General features: G+C 43.0%; 1 protein-coding gene across 6 annotated transcripts in view; it reads left to right on the forward strand.

Annotated features, from left to right (window-relative positions):
• Ide (insulin degrading enzyme) overlaps positions 1–21,786 on the forward strand; it is a 97,425-nt gene that overhangs the window by 60,476 nt on the left and 15,163 nt on the right. For 5 of the 6 annotated variants that reach the window (XM_021151953.3, XM_021151956.3, XM_029472380.2 and 2 more), the window contains 8 exons: positions 2,334–2,436; positions 5,274–5,396; positions 7,632–7,714; positions 12,420–12,564; positions 15,050–15,160; positions 16,025–16,145; positions 18,333–18,424; positions 19,579–19,690. In XM_021151953.3, coding sequence (XP_021007612.1) covers positions 2,334–2,436; positions 5,274–5,396; positions 7,632–7,714; positions 12,420–12,564; positions 15,050–15,160; positions 16,025–16,145; positions 18,333–18,424; positions 19,579–19,690 — 890 coding nt within the window. Of the gene's footprint in view, positions 1–2,333; positions 2,437–5,273; positions 5,397–7,631; positions 7,715–12,419; positions 12,565–13,045; positions 13,191–15,049; positions 15,161–16,024; positions 16,146–18,332; positions 18,425–19,578; positions 19,691–21,786 lie in introns of all 6 variants that reach the window. The other variant, XM_029472379.2, reaches the window with a different exon arrangement.

The following is a 21,786-nucleotide window of genomic DNA, read 5'->3' on the forward strand; positions in this document are numbered from 1 at the left end:
GTGAGGGCAGCATTCAGAGGCTCCAGTCAACCTGGGAGAACTAATAGAGTGAGTAAATGCTGATGCAGACCTAGTTATTGATGTGGACTGTGAGACAGAAACAGAACCAACTGACTATGCTAACTCAGCCAAGCTAATTGTCTAGAATTCCTCAACCTGAAAGGTTCAAATGGGCTTTGTCCCGAGTGCGGGGTTGAGTGTGCTGGTGGCAATGTAATGATTTCAGTTTAAATGGGTAAGAGGCAGGTAAGACAAGCTTACAGAATTTTGCTGATAAAAGGTTCTTGCTCTTCTCTCCTTATCCCCCATGGTGCCTGAGATGAAACCCACAGCGTCTCTCATGGTGGGCCAGTGCTCTGCTATTGACCTGTCTCTTCAGCCCAGTGATTCTTAAATAGTCTATGTCTTTGGACATTCTGCCTCCGCTTTCCCTCCTTGCATTTGTTAACTTCTATTGCTGTGTTAAAACGCCACAGCCAAGGAACTTAGAGAGGGGAGAGTTTATTTGGCTTATGCCTTTAGAATAAGCCATCATAGCAGGCAAGTGTGGCAGCAAACATGGACGTGGCAGCGAGAAGCAGTGAGCTCGCAGCATGATCCACAAGTGTGGAGGAGAGAGAGCAAGCTAGAAATGGCATTATCCTTGTAATGTTTCTAAACCCACCCCTAGTGAAATACTTCCTCCAGCAAGGTCACATCTCCTATGACCCCGCAGGGACTGCAGACAAATGCCCAAGACCTTGGAGGAGCGCTCTCTCTCTCTCTGGTTTTTTTTTTTGTTTTTTTGTTTTTTTGTTTTTTTGAGACATGGAGGATGTTTCTCATTCAAAACATCACATTTCGTTCGCCAGGCAGTGGTGGCCCACACCTTTAATCCCAGCATTTTGGAGACAGAGGCAGGTGGATTTCTGAGTTTGAGGCTAGCCTGGTTTAAAGAGTGAATTCCAGGATAGCCAAGGCTATACAGACAAACCCTGTCTTGAACACACACACACACACAAAGCCCCATCACATTTCTTGACCACTCCAATTTGAGTTCTCTTCTAGGTAATTTCTGGTGTCTCATCAAAGTTAGCGCTTAATAGGCCAGCGGATGGGAGTTTCTTCTTGTTCCCTTCTCTCAGCAGGAAGAGAGTGCATAGAGTAGTTAAATTTGCTGTTAGTTTCTGGTAGAACACAGAGCAGAGCCAGGCAGTGGTGGCGCAAGCCTTTAGTCCCAGTACTCAGGAGACAGAGGCAGGTTCATCTTTGAGTTTGAGGCCAGTGTGGTCTACATGGTGAGTTCTAGGATGGACAGAGCTACACAGAGAAATCCTGTCTTTGGAGTGGGAGTTAGGGCAGGTGCGGGGGTGGGGGAGTGTAGTACATAGAACAGAAACAAGTTAGTAAAGGTTGCTTTGGGTTTGTTGGGAAAGGAACAGCCTTGATGTTTTAGTTCTGTGGTAAGGACTGAAGCCATAGCCGCACATCTGCTAGGCATGTATTCTACACTGAGCTGTGCCTTCAGCCCACAGTTGAAGTCTGTGTGATCACTAGATGGACCTACATTCTTAGCTATTACTGTTAACTGTAAGCCTGAGCTACCCTGGGAAGGAATACACTTCTGTAAGGACCATTTCTTAATACCTTTGATTTTGCTGCAGTTAGAGTCTAGCTATGTAGCTAAGGCTGGCCTCCAGCTCATGATACTCCCACCTCAGCTGGCATCACAAACAGGAGCCATATCTCCATCCTTGTTCAGTTTTTTCCCTTCTTTTAAATTAGGCTATAGCATCCCTAGGCGAGAGCTCTCCTATAGCCAGCCCCCTTTTGCAGTAGAATCAGCGGGCTGTGAACAGAGGACAGTGGGGCCATGCTCAGAAGCCGGTGCACGTGCTGCCTGTTGATTGGGTTTTAAGAGGTCCAGTGTTTTGCCAACTTGACACAAGCTAGAGTCATCTGAAAAAGGGGACCGTCAATTGAGAAAATAGCTTTATCAGATGGGGTTGTGGTTTCTTGACTAATGTGGGTGTGGGGTGTCTAGCCCAATAAGCAGTGGTTAGTTGTGATTAAAAAGCAAGCTGAGCCAGCCCTGAGGAGCAGGCATGTAAGCAGCATTTCTCCATGGTTCTGCTTGTCCCTGCCCTGACATCCCTCAGAGAACGACTGAGCTGTAAGATGGGATGCACCCTTTCTTCCCCAGCTCGCTTTTGGTCCTGATGTTTATCCTAGCAACACAAAGCAAGTTAGGACATGGCTCAGCGGATTCTTGGACATGTTTACATTTTCATGGGTCAAAGTCTGTGCATATGACATATGTATCATATCTGTTTGTGTTTTCCATCTGTCTCTAGGGTGGCAATAGTTTCCAAATCATTTGAAGGGAAAACTGACCGCACAGAGCAGTGGTATGGAACACAGTATAAGCAAGAAGCTATCCCAGAGGACGTCATTCAGGTAGGATCAAGTCACCTGTGATTCAACCTGAGGTGGGAACAATGAGAACAGGGCTCCCTCCATCCTTAGGCTGGGTCCCGGGAGCAGAGAGTGCTGGCCCACTGTTGTCCTTATTGTCCTGGGAAGAGTGAAAGAGAAGCTAGAGAGCTGGAAGGTGGAACTTTTCATGAAGTGGTGCCCTCTGGCACTTTCTTGTATGTTAATCAAACCACCAGGGCTGTAAAATAAATAGCCTCTGAGCTTCATGCACCAAGCACTGCAGTGCTGTGAACACAGGGCTGCACAGCGCCAGGAAGGCAAGAGCTGAGGAAGCGGGGCCGTGGAAGACAAGCTGCTGCAGTCCTGGCTAGGATGCACACAGCTTTTACTGTTGGGTAGCATTATATTTTGCCCTCATTGTCTGGTTACTCGTGTTGTCAACACAAGGGAACCGTGATTTATTTCCAAGCAGTTGTGTTTAGTCTGCATTTTACCACATTTGTCAGTGGCTGAGACTTTGATTAGCTTCATAGAATCTTTTTCTGTTTTGCTTTGTTGGCTATAGATTACTCGAAAGTACCAGATAACATTACAAGTAATGAACCTTCTTTTTTTTAATTTATTTTTATTTCATATGCACTGGCGTTTTGTCTGCATGTGTGTCTATATGAGGGCATCAGATCCCCTGGGACTGGAGTTAGAGACGGTTGTGAGCTGCTATGTGGCTGCTGGGATTTGAACCTGAGTTCTCTGGAAGACCAGCCAGTGCTCTGAGACATCTCTCTATCCCAAACTTTTTTTTTTTCAATGACAACATAGTAAAATAAGTTTTTGGTTTTTTAAAGATTTATTTATTTATTTTATGTATATGAGTACACTGCAGCTGTCTTCAGAAGTCTTCAGACATGCCAGAAAAAGGGCATCAGATCCCATTACAGGTGGTTTTGAGCCACCATATGGTTGCTGGGAATTGAACTCAGGACCTCAAGAAGAGCAGCCAGTGCTCTTAACCACTGAGCCATCCATCTCTCCAGCCCAGTAAAATACATTTTTAATTCCGTGTGCATATGTTTGTGGATATCATAGGACAACTTTGTGTAGTCCTTTCTTTTTTATCTCCACATGGGTTCCAGGGACGGAGCGCAGGTATCCAGGCTGGTGTAGCCAGTGCCTGAGGAGCCATCTCTCTGGTCTAAAAACGAAATAATTTAAGAAAATAAATTATCACTGCTACTTCAGGGATCTCCAACATTGTGTTCCCCCCAGAGTGTAACTAAGTCCATATTCTTAAGCTGAAAAAAATCCTCCTTTTTCTTCAGTCAATGCTGGGGCTGAAATAATCTAAAAAGGAAGAAACACCCCCACCCCCCCCACCCCCCACCCCCATTTATCAAGTCATGACCATAAAAACCTCCTGTTTACCAAATTGTGACCGTAACAGCCTTGCCCTGTAGAATTCTTTTTAAGTTTATCTGGAAGTACAGCAGTGAGACGGCTTGCTATGTATTTCTTAGCCCCAGCTCAGCCTTTCTGGAGACTTAAGATGCAGGGTAAAAACTGTTCAACTCTCTACTCTCCCCATGCCAAAGGAATGCAAGTATTGACACCAAAATCCAGTTTCAGCATCTACATAGCTGTGATGGGACGTCTAGGTGACTGACTGAATCCAGAGTTAATGGCACTTGCTTTTCTTTTGGGCTTTTAATAATAAAATGTCTTTTATTTATGAACCTGAGCCTTTAACAGCCAGTGAACAGTGTATAAATTAGGGTTCAACAATCACAGGCCTGAGTTCTGTCCTTAGCTTCTGGAACCATTTCATGTGTCAGTGTAGATGTAAGTCCTGTCTTTGTTTTGCCCGTGTCTTGAGTTATTATTGGCTTACATAACAGTTTACATGTCTTCTGGAAGAAACACCTGACTTGATGGGTTGGCGAGAGTGCTCGGTGGTTAGAGGCACCTGCTGCCAACACTGATAACGCAGGTTCAGTCCCTGGAACCCACATGGCAGGTGGAAGGAGAGACCTGATCCCTACAGCTTGTCCTCTGACTGCCACACAAGCGTCATGGGTGTGTGCAGCTGCATACAAAATAAATAAGTGAAAAATTAGAAGTTCTGAAGTGAAAGAAGTCCCTTCCCTCAGCCTGGACTTCAGGTCATAAATGGAGACATAACTGAAAGTGTGGTTTAAATATACCAGTGTACATGACTAGTTTTTAAAGAGCTAGAACAGATATAGACCTATCAGATTCTCTTTGTTCCATTAATCCAGATTTTTCTATTTTCTATTATTTTATTCATTTACATTCTAAATGTGGCCCACCCCCCCCCTCAGATTTTTGTTTAAGCAGCTGATTAGAAGCTGAAGAAAGGAAAAAAAATGTATAGATGAATGTAAAATCTTTTAGTATCAGAAAGATAAACTCAAGTGGCATGAAAATCCATCGGCAGGTTCTGGTTGTAGCCCTTCATATATGATGGGGGAATGTTCCTTCAGACTTGCTTACACAGTGAGCAAAGGCACCAGTTGCTTTGTTTGTTGGTTTGTTTCGGTTTGTCTTTTTTATTTATTTTTTTTCATTTGTTTGTAGTTTTGAGAGGGGTTCTCATTATGTAGCCATGGCTGGCCAAGAAGTCAGCCAGGCTGGTGTCTAACTGGGCATCCTCCTGCCTCAGCTTCCCGAGCATTAGGATTGCAGGTGTGAGCCACCCTGTTCAATTAACATTTGTCATTGCTTTGCAGCATGATGGTGTAGATCAAACCAGGGTATAGCCTCAGCCCAAAGACAGTATTTGTAACTCTTGAGTTATATTAGTAATTACTTTCACATGTGTGTGTGTTTTATTATTCATCCAGAAATGGCAAAATGCTGACCTGAATGGAAAATTTAAACTTCCAACAAAGAATGAATTTATTCCTACAAATTTTGAGATTTTGTCATTAGAAAAAGATGCAACACCATACCCTGCTCTTATTAAGGTAATGTGTTAAGTCTGCAAGTTGGTTGGTTGGTTTATACACGTGGGGGTGGCAGTAGTGGGCGTCTTATGTTCCCCAACTCTTGAGGGTTAAATGATCCTCTTGATTCAGCTCCCGATCTCTTGTTCTGTAGGGACACGCTTTCATTCCACAGAATCAGTGATTTTAAATGTAAAGGCCAGCCTATTACATGGAGAAATAAAGATAATTCCTTATATTTGGAACTTTGTTAATTTAGGATTTGTCACATCCTAAGAGATGATAGAAATGCTGTAAAAGAATGCAAGAAATATCATGAAGTTAAAAATGCAATAGCACAAAACAAAACAAACCTGAACAACAAACATAGGATCTAGATGATTGCGTTGCTGCAGAAAAAGAAAGTCAGGGCTCTAGTCAAGTCAGCTGAAAGGTCCCAGGCTCCTCTCCATATCCACTGAAGACCTGATGAAGAAGTGGGTTTGCGCCACCTGGAGCAAGGTGGGGAGTGCGGGGAGCCAGTGGAGGGAGGCTGTTGGAAGCAGATGCTAACAATGTCTGCTCAGAGCTCCTGAATTACAGGTGGGGAGGGGTGAGAGGGCTCCCCCATTTCACACCTTGGAGGAAGTTGTAGAAAAGTTGCAACATAGTCTTTGTTCTAAACTTACAAACTAAATCTCAAGACCTTAGATGCTCCTTTCCCTTTTTTTTGTCTTCAGATGGCCTAATAAATATCCTTGTGAGGAACACAGAATTTCATTTATCTTAAGCAACTAGGTTATTAGTGAGACATCTGTTTTTCTTTTGAGATGACTTTAATGAGTTACTACTATGTTAAGCTTGCCTCTCTCTGGGTAAGAGCTCTACCACGAAGCTATGTGCTAGTCCTTGTAGTTTTGGACAGGTCTTGCTATGGAGCTCAGGCTAGCTCAGTGTAGCTGAGTGTAGCCTCATTGGTCCTCCCCAGCTTTCCAAATGCTGGCATTGCAGTTGTGCCTCCATGCCTGGCTGGGCTGTTGTTAAATGTTTTGTCAGAGTAAAGCGGTGAGCACATTGTATCAATTACATCTCCTAACAGAATTTCAAAGTTTAAAATGAGCATTTGAGAGCATTCTTAGTATAGAATGAGTGAAATAAGTTAAGGTGTTATTGGATTGTTCATCTTTGTGTGTTTTCTACTGCAGCATAACAAATTATTCTAAAACCTTTCAGCTTTGAAAGCACAGGCATCATTTTAAAAGTCAGTTAAAACCACAAAGATACACTTTCTGAGGTTTGGGGTTCTGGTTCATGTTCTGTAATGAGGCGCTGTCTGTGGCTTTGCTCTTTGGAAGGCTGAACTTAGGCTGGAGAATTCTTTCCCAGGTACAATTTTTGTGGTTAACAGACCTTGGTCTTCAACATGTAGACTCGGTAGGGTTGTTTGACACGGCACCTGGCTTTCCCCAGATGAAAGCAGCAGAAGGTGAAGTGACCAAGGCAGTAGCCAGCACCTTAGAATTAAGTCTCTGGGACAGAGTGCTGTTGAGTCTGTCTGTCATTTTTGCTAGTTAGGCACACTAACCCTGATGAGAGCCAGACTATACAAGGGTGTGAATCCCAGGCGGCAAGGGTTGGGGATCACCATAGAAGGTTCTGACCCTTCTGATGCTGCAACCCTTTATTATAACTGGTTACCCCAACCATAAGTTATTTCATTGCTACTTCATAACTTTAATGTTGCTGCTGTTATGAATCATAATATAAACCCATAGGCTGAGCATGGAGAACTGCTGCCCTAGAGGCTGGCTGACACGCTGATCTGAAAGGGCTCCCTGTGTCCAGAAAGATGATGACAGAGCAGGTGGTACTGATGTCTCCCATCTGTCTCCCCCACCGTGCTCTCATCTCCCTATTCATGGGAGTAGCGGGCTAACTGTTCCTGTCACAGGCTGACTGTTCCTGTCACAGGCTGACTGTTCCTGTCACAGGCTGACTGTCCCTGTCACAGGCTGACTGTTCCTGTCACAGGCTGACTGTTCCCTGTCACAGGCTGACTGTCCCTGTCACAGGCTGACTGTTCCTGTCACAGGCTGGCTGTTCCTGTCACAGGGCTGGCAGTCTTCTCTCTGGTCTGCTCGCTAGCCCAGGTGCTTCAAGGTTGTGGAGCAGCAACCTTCAGAGCCATGTGCTTTTGCCCCTCAACTTGAAGAGCGCTTTGGGTGTACACTTTTATGGAATGCATCTGTTTCTAACCAAGCTGTTTCTCTGTCCCAGGACACAGCCATGAGTAAGCTGTGGTTCAAACAAGATGATAAATTTTTCTTGCCGAAAGCTTGTCTCAACTTTGAATTTTTCAGGTATGTAATTGAATCTAGCCAAACAACTTAAAAAAATCAAGTTATGCTGGGTGTGGTGGTGGTGCACGCCTTTAATCCCAGCACTTGGAAGGCAGAGACAGGCAGATTTCTGAGTTCGAGGTCAGCCTAGTCTACAGAGTGAGTTCCAGGACAGCCAGGGCTACACAGAGTAACCCTGTCTCGAACCCCCCCCCCCCCCAAAAAAAATCAAGTTACATTTTATTGAGTTTTCTGTTCTTAAGCATCCATATTTTTTAAAATAATGAGAATTAAATTTCTCCTAGCCAAGGAAAGGCTGTGAGGAATTGCTGAGAGCCAAAGTTCATTCTTTGTTGCATTAAGGAGTATAATACCCTTTGGCTAACATGATTTGTGCTAGCTCTTAGTAGGAGAGGCTGCTTAGCTGTCAGGCCGTGGGAATCTGAAGGAGTTAATAGATTTATCCAGAAGCTTCATTAAGAAAAAAGGAACAATGGGAATGTTTTTCTTGTTGATTTTTTTTTCAATTCCTGAAACTTGCCCATTGATGTAGCCGTGTACATGTGTGTATTTGTATGTGTGCCTAGGGATGCATACAAGTGTGAATAAATAAATACATGTGTATATGTTTCTAAAGGTACACACGAATGTGTTTATACATAGAGAGAAAAGAGAGCGATAGGGTTTCCTCTTGTAATGACATTTGCCTTGTAGAAAGGTCCATGTCTGGAGCCTTCTAACAATTATGACATTGAACTTAGGGAAGAATCCTCCAGCTGTAGTTAAACCTGCAGAGGAGCAAAGCCCAGAGATCACCTTGACTATCACCTCACTAAACCTTGAACCAGGATTACCGACCTGTAGTGCTCACATTCTCAGTCCTCTGACGTGTTCGAGTTTCATGGTCAAATGTTAGTGCTTTCAAACTGCTAAATTTTAGAATACTTTCAAATAATATAAGTGAACACACAGGTACGCTGTTAACCTGCCTTACCCCAGTGTTGGGATTACAGACGTACACTACCATACCTGGCTCATACTATAATGCGATATTTCTAAACTTCAGTGTTCTTTTAAAAATTCATTTATCATGTAACAGTGTTCAAAATGATAAAAGCGTCTTTGAGTTTTACATTATTCAAATGGCAAGACATAAATTAAAGAGATAACTTTAAATGTTTTGAGAAGGAAAATATCTAAATATAAAGTTAGTAATTTTCACAAGTAAATATGTTAGGATTTTAGGGATATGCATAGCGTTCCATACTATTAGATGTACATATTTTCTCACCTGTTTTTAATTTCTTGGGTAATGGGAGTGAATTCTTTGCTTGTTTGTCTGGTTGGTTTGCTGTTTATAAAATTTTCCTAATTTATTTCTATGTATGTATATGTCTGCACATGCGCATATATACATGTATGTAGGTACCCTGGAGGCCAGAGAGGTGTTGCATCCTCTGTACCTGCAGTTATATGTGATTGTGAGCCATCTGGCGTGAATCCTGGGAACTGAGCTTGGGTCATCTGGAAGAGCAGCAGGCATTCCTAACCTCTGAACTATTCCTTGTGTTTGGCTTTTTGAGGCTAAGTCTCACCCTAGCCAGACTGACCTAGACCTCAAGATGAAGTCCCCACACTGGTCTCATAGTCACAATCCTCCTGCCTTAGCCTCCTGAGTGCTGAAGGGGGTGAGCCACCAATCACAAGGGATAGTTTAATATTCTAAGCTGCGTGTCCCCATTGGTTGCTGTGACTGTAAGAGTTAATTTCTTGACAGTACCTGTTGAGAAACTCTTTAACATCTCACCTCTGATATGCTCAGCACAGTTTCTGAAATTGAAAATGTCTGCTTCCCACAGATTTATCTCCCTCCTCTGATCTATTTTTCCCTAGAGAATCACTGTTGACCTTGTCATATACATACATTTGAATAGAGATTGTAAGCAGTGCGTGGCTGATGCACGCAGCTAATGCCAGCACTCAGGAGGCAGTGGCAGGTGGGTGTCTGAGTTTGAGGCCAGCCTGGTCTACAAAGTGAGTTCCAGGACAGCCAGGGCTACACAGAGAAACCCTGTCTCCAAAAACTAATAAAGGAAGAAAGAAAAAAGGAGATAAATCACACATGTGTGTTGTATATGCCCTTTTCAGAAATAGAATTAAATTCTGTACACTGGGTCACAGTTTTTTTTTTTTTTTTTTTTTTTTTTTTTGGTTTTTCGAGACAGGGTTTCTCTGTGTAGCCCAGCTGTCCTGGAACTGGCTGGCCTCGAACTCAGAGATCCGCCTGTCTCTGCCTCCCAAGTGCTGGGATTAAAGGCGTGCGCCACCACACCCGGCTGGGTCACAGTTTTTAAGATGCTCTCTCTTTAAGACCAGATGTATCTGTATAGTATCTGATTACAATGTATTTGAGCTAGATTTACATATTTCAGTGGAATCCTGGTGTCTCTTAAAAGTTAAGTTTTAGGCCACTCCAGTGCCCTAGCACATGTTTGTATGACCTGGTGTTTTTAGGACACTTATAATTCTCTTCTCAGCTTGAGTCATATGATATTGAACCTCTAATCTCGGTCCTCCTGACTTTTAGCCATGGCAGCTCTAGTTGCCAAAGAGATGACTTTGTCATGGTCTTACTTTTTTTCTTTTTTCTTTTTCTTTTTTAAGATTTGTTTATTTATTTTATGTATATAAGTACACTGTAGCTGTCTTCAGACACACCAGAAAGGGCATCAGATCACATTGCAGATGGTTGTGAGCCACCATGTGGTTGATGGGATTTGAACTCAGGTCCTTTGGAAGAGTAGTCAGTGCTCTTAACCCCTGAGCCATCTCTCCAGCCCATGGTCTTACTTTTTTGTTTTGATAGGCACTAGCATTCTCTCCCCACACACACCCTCTCTCTCTCTGTGTGTGTGTGTGTGTGTGTGTGTGTGTGTGTGTGTGTGTGTGTGTGAGTGAACAACAGCTTAAGTTGAAAGCTGCTCAATGCCTAAAGAGGATTTGTCATTTCATACAATGCAGAAAGAAAATTAAACCAAGATAAGGGAGATGGCTTTGCAGGTACCAGTGTTGCCCCAAGACTGACAAACTAAGTTCAGTCCCTGGGACTCACATGGGAGTAGAAAACCAACTACCGGGCTGGTGAGATGGCTCAGTGGGTAAGAGCACCCGACTGCTCTTCCGAAGGTCAGGAGTTCAAATCCCAGCAACCACATGGTGGCTCACAACCATCCTTAACGAGATCTGGCTCCCTCTTCTGGAGTGTCTGAGGACAGCTACAGTGTACTTACATATAATAAATAAATAAATAAATAAATAAAATTAAAAAAAAAAAAAAAAAAAGAAAACCAACTACCACAAGCTGACCTATGGATTATATATGCACGCCATATAATAGATAATAGGTGTGTGCATGTACACACGCACACATAAACCCATATACATTTTTTAAAAAGAATTAATGGCAACATCCATTTAGATTTTCCTCTTTTGTTTTAACTTTGCAAGTAACTAAGCATTTTTCTGCATTTTCGCTTTATTATTAGCGTGGATAAAAGAGTTAGCATTTCTTTCAGCACATAAATGTGTAGTGTGATGTAGTAACTGTGCTACAAATAGAATAAAGCACCTTCCTTTGGTCTGGAGCAGTCGTCAGGAAAGTTCTGTCTCCGTGCCAGATCTCTCCAAGGCTTGCCCCCTGCTTGCTTTAGGGACAGGCCCAGCTGGCCCTGTTAATCACCGTGGCCGGATTAACTATCTTATCTAATGGAGTAATTTTTGTGTCCTGCCTCCCCCATCCATCGTTGTTCATAACCCTGTCACCACCTGGTATAGCAGATTTAAGCCTGGTGCTTGTGTCTCCCAGTTAACTCAAGCCCCGAGCACACAGGGCTTTTGCTTGAGTTGCTCTTTATCTGCTCTCAGGGTCTAGAGAGGAGCTCTATAGACAGTGTGTAATAACATGTTGTTGAATTCATGGCTCTTTCTTTGATGCTGACAAAGGTAAGTAGTGTTATATAGTCAACTAAGTAGATTGTTTCAACTTTCATTTGAATCCCAAACTCCACTGCTGCCAACCCAGGTACCCAGGGAGAGGTAGTTTCCTGTCTGAGAGATGTGAAGTTAATATCTGTTTCTATTTAGCTGTTATGTGCTATTATTTGTCTTCTTTTTTCAAATATTTTCCTATTGTAATTTTTTTCTAATTCTAGCTGCAGTTCTATGATGAACTTTATAAATATCCCAGTTGTGTTGTAGCTATATTGGTTAGGGGTAAGCTAATACTTCCACAGTTCTCTGCAGTCTTTCTCTTTTAAGGCCATGCAGTTAGCGTGCACAGGCTTCCCAGTCTCACACTTCTGTACTCTAAGAGGACATGCTGATGCTGGATCACCTTAGCGTCATCAAGCCTCCTTGCGGCAGCTGAAGGACAGCCCTGCGGTTTTCCGTTCCACACTCTCCCTGCCTCTCCTTTCTGACTTGTCAGTCCTACACCAGTTGAGACCATCAGCTCCTACTTCCCAGCCTCCAGTGCACACACACACAGATTCCTGACACCCTCTCTCTTAGACCTTTTTCTCTTCATGACAAAAAGAAACAGATTCAAGAATTCAACCTTGTCCTTGGGAAATTATATAAACTATTACTGAGTTTCTGCACCCACCTCAAAGGCCACAGCACATTGGGAAGTAATAAATCGGCTCTTTATGTCAACGTTTTCTTGCAGCCCGTTTGCTTATGTGGACCCCTTGCACTGTAACATGGCCTATTTGTACCTTGAGCTCCTCAAAGACTCACTCAACGAGTATGCATATGCAGCAGAGCTAGCAGGCCTGAGCTATGACCTCCAAAATACCATCTATGGGATGTATGTAAGTACCCATGTCTTAGAGCCTTCCACTCATCAACATTTTTATATTGATTTGATGGAAGCATTTTAAATTGTGGGTATGAGTTTGATTTCTTTAAAAAAAAATGTTTATCGGTTACCGTATTTTCTCTTCATTTAATTTTTAAGTTAGCTTTTACTCTAACATTCCACTGTGTACCATTCATAGTATGCAGAGTTTCCTTGATTCTTTTTTATTTAACATCTTTCATCGGAATGTCATATTTTTCTCCTCAATCAAAACTGTGCCCGATTTAGGTTTAGCTCTTACCCATTCTGTATCTGAAATCTTGAGCTTGAGAAAAGCAGAATGGAGCCCTCGCTTGGTAAACCGCGAGGCTGGCCTACCCCCTGCCTTAGAAGTCAGATCACGAGGCTGCATATCCATACTCTTCGGTCATGTTTCTCATTGTCATGCCACACCTGAGGTATCAAAGCATCTCTTCTGTTTTTCTCTTTGTTAGTCGCTACCTTTATGCTGATCCTCTCCATTGCAACATGACCTACCTGTTTATCAGGTTATTGAAGGATGATTTAAAAGAGTATACATATGCAGCACGCCTGTCAGGTTTGAGCTATGCCATTGCATCAGGGATGAATGCAATACTTGTAAGTAAAATGCACACCAAAGAAGAGGCAACACACTGTTGAAGCTTTCTGTAGAGCTTGGAAAACTATTAACTTGTGCATCGTGAAACAGGAAGGTTGATGGTTTTCTTCCTTGCACCTTTTAAATGACTGAAGGATTCAAAATGGTATTAGCCTACTAATAAATGATTGGGGAAATTCAGTGCATCTTGTGCACATGTGTGTGCGCTCCACATGTATGGGCATGTTTTGTTTGAGATGTTTAACATACTAATCTTAAAAGCATGTTTTCCCCTCCATGTATTTGAGTCCTTTCCTACCTCTAAGTAAAAGCTATTTGTTATTATTGGGGTGCTGTATTTTACTAATACATAAGCATCTTTCATGTCTGTGGATAGTAGCAGAAAGTTGCTGTGTTCACATCCACCTGGCATGTTTCATTAACTGTTTTACATGCGTTATGTGTACATCCTACCTTTGATGATATCTCAGTTCCAAAATAGCATTTGTTTAACGAATGGCACACATTATTCCCATGGGTCTGCAGAGCACATGCTTAGTAACGACCGAGATGAGAGCATGTCCCAGATCTCACACAAAAGACTTGAAATTGCATTTGTTTTCCACTTGTGTCTCCTTTTTACCAAAATTTTTTTTTCAGGTAGATGTTGTTGTTTTATGTGTAAGAATAGATTCGGTCTAACCATTCTCAGATTCTACAGGTTGAGACTCAAAACTCAAAGTGAACCACAAATAATTGTCTAGTTTGTTTATCCCTAGTGCCTCTCACAGCATATACTTGTGCTAAGTGGCTTCCTGACAGTTGTAGTTCATACGGTCCACAGCATGCTTTCTGTGGTCAGGGATCTTTGCTCCAGCTGCGGCTCCTGCTTGTCCGGGACTTCACGGGGCAGTTCTCCTTGCAGAATATCCTGTGTTGCTCCACGTGCTGCACACACAGATGTAATCATGGCCTTTCCTCTTCCGTGCTCTCTGGATCTGAGGCTTTCTGAGGCTGATAAAGTAATTGATTCTCAGGAGAAATCCTCACAGTATATACAGATATCTTCCCTACAAATTTATTTGCCGTTGGCTTTTAGAACATCAGCAGAACTCATAAAAAAGCAGGTAGCTAGGGTTGTGATTCCTTGTTGGATATCACAGAATGACAGCAGCATTAGGCTATAGAATACAACCTGGGCTGCCTGACTTTTCCAAAGAGGACATGGTTCCCCACCCCCACCCCACCCCCTTTGAGGCTGGAAGTTGAGATGGGGTCTTGCTGTGTGACAAGCCTGGGACTGGCTGAGTAATCCAGACTGGCCTCCAACCATGATCCGCCTCGCCTCCGGGTCTTCTAGTCAGAGCTGATTATTTAAAGATTTCTAAGTAGTTTCGGAATGTGTCCAATAGCCAGCTAGGTAACAGTCTCGGGGACTTTTGTCTCTTCACTACCTCCATTACAAAGTATTAGTTAAGCTATTCATTAGAGAGCCCTTCTTAAGACAGACTTTAGGGCTTTGAGTGTTGCTCCGTGGCGAAGCATATACTTAGCATGGCCCTGGAGTTCAGTCTCCAATACCAGAAAGAAAAAGACAAAACTTAAGACTGTAATTAAGTTCTGCAAATGTGAGAACATGAATGTTGCGATATGGTAGGTGCCATTATAGTTAGGCCTCTGGGGAGTTTACCTACTATTGACTTTATTTGGGAAAAGCTGTTATTTAATATGAAGATGACTAGTGTTAAATTAAGTTTATTGAGTTCCTTGTCTTATTTTCTACTTAATATACATAGTATTGGAATTTTCAAAGTGTTTTTAAAATCAAACTTAAGATGAAGCTATTGAAATTTTTTAATACCTTCACCTCTTTTCATAGCTCTCAGTGAAAGGTTACAATGACAAACAGCCAATTTTGCTAAAGAAGATCACGGAGAAAATGGCTACTTTTGAGATTGATAAGAAAAGATTTGAAATTATCAAAGAGGCGGTAAGTCTTATAACTTGCTTTTATAATTTTTCTTAATTCAGTTATCTTGCCGTATTTTTAAAAAGTAATTTATTTATTTTAATTTCATGTACATTTGTGTTTTGCCTGCATATATGTCCGTGTGAGGTTTCAGATCCCTTGAACTGGAGTTTCAGACAGTTGTGGGCTTCCATGTGGGTGCTGGGGATTGAACCCTGGTCATCTGGAAAAGCAGGCAATACTCTTAACTACTGAGCCAGCTCTCCAGACCCTATATTGTCATATTATAAAAATTGCTAATAATGAAGAGAGGATAAAAATTTTAAAAACTTCATGATCCTGATGCAGTTATCTTATGCCATCTTTGTTAAATCTTGTTTTCTACTCAGAGAGCTGAACCCACTAGTTATATACCTGACTGTCAGCTTCAAAACCTACTATGGCTGCAGTTCTGGATCTGGGGGAAACTCTAATGAGAGACTCTTTATAGTTTTCATCCCAGCCTTCATCTCAGACAGAGGGCTGCCTACTGGAAGACTTTTAGTTGGACATTCAGTAGCTACTACCCCTGTTACTTGCTGACGGAGACTTTTTGATGCTGTGCAGTATCTGAGGATCCCTGCAGACTGGGGCTTACTTTCTAAGGCATGCAAGGTGTCCCTTAGTGGAGGCGTGCAGATGTATGTTAGAGGGGAAGATGTGGCCTGGGCGATGAAAATGCATGGCCTTTAGTTTAAGAACCAGAGAAGGGTAGAAACTCTATAGAAGAGAAAGACGCAGATATCCTTGCATTCCAGTTATACAGCTTATGTAAAAGAAATTAGATTGTAGCTGATTTTCCCAGTCGACTTTGAAAATTAATGAACCTGTATTCTCCCTCCCTAGTATATGCGATCTCTTAATAACTTCCGGGCTGAGCAGCCTCACCAGCATGCCATGTACTACCTCCGCTTGCTGATGACTGAAGTGGCCTGGACTAAAGATGAGCTAAAAGAAGCCCTTGACGGTGAGCCTCTTCTACTTCATTTTCTACCCTAGTCATTTCATTGTCTGAGGTGGGTGGTAAGAGCCTCACAACTCAGTATGGTCCATTTACCAATGTACACACACTCAGCCCTGCCTATAGATTAAGCAGTGGTCAGTTAGAGGATTTCTGGGTCAGGGCCAGGGTTGAGAAGCACAAGTCAAAAGTTCATTTCCATGGAGACAGAGCAGGTGAGGGTTAGAGAAGAGATCCCCAAGGGAACACAGTGGGAGTGGACCATGTTCCAGTTCTGCAGTGACTTGCAGCTCAGTGACTTTAAGAAAGACTTTAGACTTAGATAAGACTCCAAGGATGCGGGCTCGTGCATGTGTGTGTGACCTTTGAAATTAAGATAGTTGCACATAATTTTGGATTGAAAAACAGTATCTATAAAATGCCTGACCTATTAGGTTTTTAATTAATTAACTTAATTAGTTCCTAAAGAAGGACCAATATGTGGAGAAAGAATGGGTAGAAGTAGAAAAGTAGAAAAATTACTGTTGGGATACTGTAATAACAATTGCCACAGGCAGTACCCACCTACAGATGCTAAAATTAGTGAAAATTTGAGGGAAATCCAGTCAGTCATATTACTCGAAGAGTAAACGTGCTGGCCACCAAGCCTGATGCCTTGAGTTGGATTCCCATGTGGTAGAGGACGGAACTGACACTATATGTTGTCCTTCCCACACCCCCATGCTCTATGCTGTCCTTCCCACACCTCCACGCTCCTACCCCACTCTGCCTCACCCCACTCTGTACATTCGTCACTACCACATACATGAGCTTCTACTCTCCACCCTGGACCACCACACACACTGGATGGATGGATGGATGGATGGATGGATGGATGGATGGGTGGATGGATGGGTGGATGATGGATGGATGAATGAATAGTGTAAAAAAATTTTAATTTAAAAATTTGAGGGAAATCTGTATATTTATATAGTCTCAAATTTTTTCTTCCAACAGGTATTTATTAATTATAATGGGAAAATTTGACTTTGATAGTTTTTGGTGGTGGGCACTTCCAAGTTGCATGTGGAACATATACACGCCACTCCGTTACTACCCAGAGTAGAGCAGTATGCTTACAATGAAAGCACCTGGCAGACACCACCGTAGCCAAGCAGTTTGTTGTAACATATCCAGTGCAGTGACATGCCTGTGCACATGTTTGACTGGCATTGCCTCCCTAGTGCACCTGCCAACTGTTACATACATGACCTTGAGAAGACCCTAGATAAATAAAGGAGTTCTGAGGAACTCCAGTGAGAGACAGGAAGGGTGTGTGACAGGTAATTACAATATAGGAGTATAGATAAGTCTGGATGAAGAAAGGGTATTCGTGTAGTAATGAAGTCCAAGTCCAGGACTGGTGGAACGTACCTTAATCCCAGTACTATGGTGCAGAGACTGGTAGATCCTGGTGTGTTCAAGGACAGCCTGGTCTACTTAGCAAGTTCTAGGACAGCCAGAGCTACACAGTGAGACCCTGTTTCAAAACAACAAACAACAAAAAACTTTAAAATTCCTGGGGGTGGTGAGATGGCTCAGTGGGTAAGAGCACCCGACTGCTCTTCCAAAGGTCTGGAGTTCAAATCCCAGCAACCACATGGTGGCTCACAACCATCTGTAACGAGATCTGACTCTCTTCTAGAGTGTCTGAAGACAGCTACAGTGTACTTACATATAGTAAATAAATAAATAAATAAATAAATAAATAAATAAATCTTTAAAAAAAATTCCTAGTAAAGCCTCCTCTCTGGTTAGCAGTGGGTACAGCTGGTTAGCAGTGGGTACAGCTGGTTAGCAGTGGGTACAGCTGGTTAGCAGTGGGTACAGCTGGTTAGCAGTGGGTACAGCTGGTTAGCAGTGGGTACAGCTGGGGATGCAGCTGAGCGAGAGAGTGCTCGCCCAGCGCGTACACGGCCTCGGGTCTGAGCTATAGAACCTTGAAAAAGAGGTCTGTCAGTATTGATTGCTTAGGCTTTGATAATCATGCTAAGGTTATTGAAAGATGATAATATTAGACAAAACTGGGTGAATGGGATAAAGGAACACTAGTATTTTTACAAGTCTTCTATAAATCTGAAACTCTTTCCGATACAAAGCTTTGTTTGTTTTTATATTTATACACAGATCATCCTATTTCTTACTATTTTTCAGATGTTACCCTCCCCCGACTTAAGGCCTTCATACCTCAGCTACTGTCACGGCTGCATATTGAAGCACTTCTCCATGGAAACATAACAAAGCAGGTACGAGGTGAAGTTCCAGCAGGCTTTTGTAGACCACTGTAAGATTATTTCCTCTGTTCTTTCTCAAGACTTAACCAGCACAGTGCTAAACACATTAGAATTAACTCAGCTTTCTCAGGAAGCAGGTCGGAAGGACATGTGAGAACTATGATAGTTAACTTAGGCTCGTGGCTGTCTCCGCTGCTGTTGCCTGGCCTATACAGCCAGAGAAGAAGTGGGACTGATTACCTTACCCGGTTCAGGCTCTCAGAATGCAGAAATCAGGACTGCATTCAACCCCGACACTGCTATATACTAGACATGCAGTCTTATGAAAATGTATTTCCTCTGTTCTGCAGATCACAGGGCCTGGACTCGCTACCACTCCATATGTTCCCCCAGAACAGCATGCCCAGGGTCAGATGCTTGCTCGGGGTGGTTTAATTTACAGTGCATACTCAGGTGTATCTTTTCTGTTCCGGCTTCTGTGGTCAAGGTCACTGACATGGAGCTAATGTCTCCTTCCCAGTACCTCTCCATCTTTAGAAAGGCCTTTAGTCCCTGTGTCAGCACTATGTGGATAGTTGCTTAGATGTTTCTCTCTTTTCACTACTACTGTACTGATTGACAAACTCAGTTTTTATCCATTTGGAAAAGATTAAATGAATTTAATGTTTAAAATCTGTTGGGGTTTTTTTTGTTTGTTTTTTGTTTTTTGAGACAGGGTTTCTCTGTATAGCCCTGGCTGTCCTGGAACTCACTTTGTAGACCAGGCTGGCCTCGAACTCAGAAATGCGCCTGCTTCTGCCTCCCAAGTGCTGGGATTAAAGGCGTGCGCCACCACGCCCGGCTCTGTTGGGGTTTTTTAAGACTGGCTTTTTTTTTTAAGATTTATTTATTAATTTTTTGTATATGAGTACACTGTATTTGTCTTCTCTTCAGACACACCAGAAGAGGGCATCAGATCACATTACAGATGGTTGTGAGCCACCATGTGGTTGCTGGGAATTGAACTCAGGACCTCTGGAAGAGCAGTCTCTCCAGCCCTAAAGTCCGTTTTTATGAACATATATTTTTGTTTATTGTAATGGGCAATCCAGTATGCTGTGTTGATTTTCACAAGCCGGGATGTGCTGTGGTTTTTATAATACACTACGGTATTTCCTTTCCTCCAGGCTGCCTTAGGAGTTATGCAGATGGTAGAAGACACTCTTATCGAGCATGCTCACACCAAACCTCTCCTTCCAAGTCAGCTAGTCCGGTACAGAGAAGTCCAGCTCCCTGACAGTAAGTTGAAAAGTGCAGTATTACAATGAGTTGAGTGTGCTTGGAAATAATATATGGTTTCATGTCGGAGATCTACAGGAAGCCTCGTTTATAGAAATACGGTTACAAGTAGGTGGTTTTGCCAGAATTCCCCTGATTGGTGAGCCATGTACGTGAAGGCAGGCAGTAATTTAGAGGAGATTGACATTGGGATTGTCTAGTACTTGCGTATGAGAGGAGTCAGAGAATAAAACTCTCATACAGCTAATGAGATATGAATTGTGAGGGCTGGAGAGATGGCTAAGTGGGTGAGGTCATGCATGCACTGTTCCTGGAGAGGACCTGACTTCTGTTTCTAGCATCCATGTTGGGGACTTAAAACCACCTATGACTCACTCCAGTTTGGGGGCATCTTGATGCCCTCTGTCCTCCATAGGTGCCTGCATTCATGAGCACACTTACACACGCATGCGCGTGCACACACACACACACAGACACATCACACACAAAAATAAATCTTGTAGGGCTTGGTGATGTGCCCCACTAGTCCCAGCTCTTGGGATGCAGAGTCAGTTGGATCTCTGTGAGTTCAAGAGCAAGCTGAGCTACAAGGTAACTTGCAGGCTAGCCATGGCTACACAGTGAGAATCTTATCTAAAAGAAAAAAAGAAAGCTGGGCTAGAGATGTGGTCTAACTGGTAGAATGCTTGCCTAGCACAGAACGAAGGTGGGCGTGGTGCGTGTTTGTATCTCAGCACTTGGAGGTGGAGGCAGGAGAATGATACACCAAGATAATGAGTTAGAAGCCAGCTGGAATATGTGACTCTGTCGCCAAAAGTAAAAATTGAGGAAAACTAAGCTGCAGCTGAGCTCATAGCACTCACTTGGAATTGTTGGCAGGAGTACTTTTAGAACAGTCACAAATGCAGATAAACAACATATTCCTTATGTTTTTATAAGGAGACAGCATAAGGAAATGCTTTATATGTTGAGATTTATAATGTTAGGTCATAGTTATATTAACAGTGGCTTCTTTTAATACAGAAATTCAGTGAACATGGTTTCAGTGTGGAACTGTAGTGGGGACATAGTAGACAAGAATAAGAACTTTGACTCTTCAGGACGTTCGTCACTGTTGGTGTTCCCTGTGTCTGCAGTGTCCATGTTCCTTGACCCACGTCACAGGGCCTGTGTCTATAGTCTGTTCTCTCCCCTGGCCTGTCATACAGCTATGACAAATACCCAGTCTAGGATGTGGGGAACGGCTAGTTTTGTTTGACTCACGGTTTTGGAAGTTTCAGGTCATGGGTATTTGGCCATTTGCTCTTGTACTTATAACAAAGTAATAGATAAGAGCAATGGTGAAGGAGCCCCTCACCTCTATACAGCCAGGCAGTAAAGAGAAGGGGCGTGGCCAGGGTCCCAGTGTCCCTTTCAAGCACTTGTCCCCAAAGACTTTACTTAACTTCTACCAGGTCCCAGCTCTGGGGATAGGGATGTAGCTCAATGATAGAGCATTTGTCCAGAATGTACAAGGCCCCACGTTTAATACCCAAGACTTGGGCCAGGCTGTAACTTCCACTAAACGTTTTCTGATAGCCTCAGCTGGAATAACTACTTCTGAGTTCTTCTGAAACGTCGGAGCTCTCAGCACTTTGGCTCTCATTTGGATTAAAGGGCATCACTGTTTTACGAGATTATGCATTCCTTTAAAGCCAAGGGTTTTGCTACTAAAGCAACTCAGATCCGTTATTACTCCACGCCACTTGTGTTGAACGCAAATAGTTCTGCTGTTGCACGTGGCCAGTCATCACGAAGCAGGTAATGGTTGTCATGTGCTGCTTCTAGCGCGTGCCTCAGCCTCTGCAGACCTGGCAGAGAGGGAGAGTTAGCACCTGCTGACCAAGAACACGGGCTGAACATGCAGCTCTGAGGTTGGGCCCGTGATTAATGGCAGGTGACGGTCTGTGTGTGAGTGTGTGTGGTCCTGGGTTCAAGCTTCAAATCAAAAGAAGAAAGCAGCTGTGGAATTTCCCTTTATGCAAAGTGAGCCAGTCTGGAAAGAGAATGTCACAGTGAATTTTTCATGCCTCTTCCTTTTCCTCTCTTAGGACCCT

This window comes from Mus caroli, unplaced genomic scaffold (genome assembly GCF_978045245.1).
Source record: "Mus caroli unplaced genomic scaffold, Mus_caroli_1 scaffold_20, whole genome shotgun sequence".
Taxonomy (NCBI): Eukaryota; Metazoa; Chordata; class Mammalia; order Rodentia; family Muridae; genus Mus; species Mus caroli.